At 47.4% G+C, this 1,586-nt stretch overlaps 1 protein-coding gene across 1 annotated transcript; it reads right to left on the bottom strand.

Moving 5' to 3' along the window:
• Window positions 1–285: 285 nt before the first annotated feature.
• Window positions 286–1,089, bottom strand: LOC145095058 (uncharacterized). The gene is made up of 2 exons (XM_079033000.1): window positions 993–1,089; window positions 286–599 (listed from the first exon to the last, which is right to left on the bottom strand). Exons 1-2 carry the CDS (start codon window positions 1,087–1,089, stop codon window positions 286–288), a joined length of 411 nt encoding a protein of 136 aa, XP_078889126.1.
• Window positions 1,090–1,586: the final 497 nt, after the last annotated feature.

Raw genomic sequence — 1,586 nt, 5'->3', positions numbered from 1 at the left:
CCATGGTGTCGTGAATCCTTTCCGATATAGTTCTCCGTTGATTAGCGCGTATGAGGGCACCTTTATGTAGATATTCGGCCAATGGGGTCGTCCACGTGGGACTGGTTGTTGTGAGGGTGCTTACTTGTCGTTCCTTTATGTTTCTTTCTTTGAGCACTTCAACCAGAACTTTCTTTGACAAGTGATCAAAGTATGTTGATGCTAGCTTGCTTAAGGGTCCTCCCTCCTGTTCTCACTTCTTGGTATCTTCTTCATCGTGAATTCCTTGACAGACTTAGTGAGTTGCTACACTATCTTAACATATTTCTCCATCCTTTTATCCCTTATCTCAAAGCTCCCATTTATCTGATTGGCAGCCAGTCTTGAATCCGTCAACGCCGCTACAGCCTCTGCCCCCATTTGTTTGGCCAGGTGTAGCCCAGCAAGCAAGGCTTCATACTCCGCTTCTTTGTTCGAGGTGTGGAAGTCGAAGCAGAGGGCATAGGTGATCACTTCTCCTTCCGGGCTCGTCAAGATTAGGCCTACCCCTGAGCCTTCTCTGTCGGATGCCCCATCGGTGTACAACGTCCAGCTCCAATTGTTTTCCAGGATTTCCTTCACTACGAGGATCCATTCTTTGGTTATATCTCTCCCACGGGGATTTCAAGCAGGAAGTATGCCAACGCTTGCCCTTTGATGATCGTCCTCGGGAGATAGCTGATGTCATGTTCACCTAACTCAATTGCCCACTTCGAGAGCCGGCCTGATGTTTCTGGCTTGAGGAGTATTTTTTTAATCGGCCAGTTCGTTAGGACTACGATCTGGTGTGCCTGTAAGTAATGTCTCAGCCTCCGTGAAGCATAAACGAGTGCGAGCACCAGTTTCTCTAGTGTAGGGTTGTTGAGTTCGGGACCTTGTAACGCCCGTCTGACAAAGTACACTGGTTTATGCTCTCCTTCCCTTTCTACAACCATCACAGATGATATGGCTTCGTATGAGGTCGAAAGATATACTTGCAGTGTCTCGCCTGGAATGGGGCTGGCCAATGTGGGTAACTTGTGCAAGGCTTCTTTGATCTTCTGAAGCGTCGTTTCTGCCGCCGCTGTCCATTGAAAGTTTCTTTTCTCAATTCAACCCTTTAGTGTGTGGAAGATTGACATGTCCTTGTCAGCTGATTCCGAGATGAATCTACTAAGCGTTGTGAGTTTTCTATTCAGGCCTTGCGCATCCCTCAGTGTGTTTGGGGGTGGCGTCTCCATGAGCTCATCCACTTTGGGTGGGCTACGTTGTATGCCTTGTTAGGTAACGTAATATCCCAGGAACAGCCCTTCTTCCACCCCAAATGTACATTTGCCTGGATTCAACTTCATCTTGATTCGCTCCAATGTTCTGAAGGTTTTTTCAACATCTTGTAGCATCTCCGCTTCGATCAGACTTTTGATCACCATGTCGTCGACGTACACCTCTATGTTTCTTCCGATTTGGTTAGAGAATATCGAGTCAACCAACCGTTGATATGTTGCTCCCGCGTTCTTTAACCCGAACGACAGTTTGGTATAGCAGAAGGTGTCGTGGTCAGTGTAGAAGGCCATCTTTTCCTCATCTTC

This window comes from Lactuca serriola, chromosome 3, assembly GCF_051521515.1.
Source record: "Lactuca serriola cultivar US96UC23 chromosome 3, Lser_US96UC23_V15, whole genome shotgun sequence".
NCBI classification, from domain to species: domain Eukaryota; kingdom Viridiplantae; phylum Streptophyta; class Magnoliopsida; order Asterales; family Asteraceae; genus Lactuca; species Lactuca serriola.
Note: the sequence above shows the minus strand (reverse complement) of the source record. Positions and strands in the feature narration are given on the sequence as shown.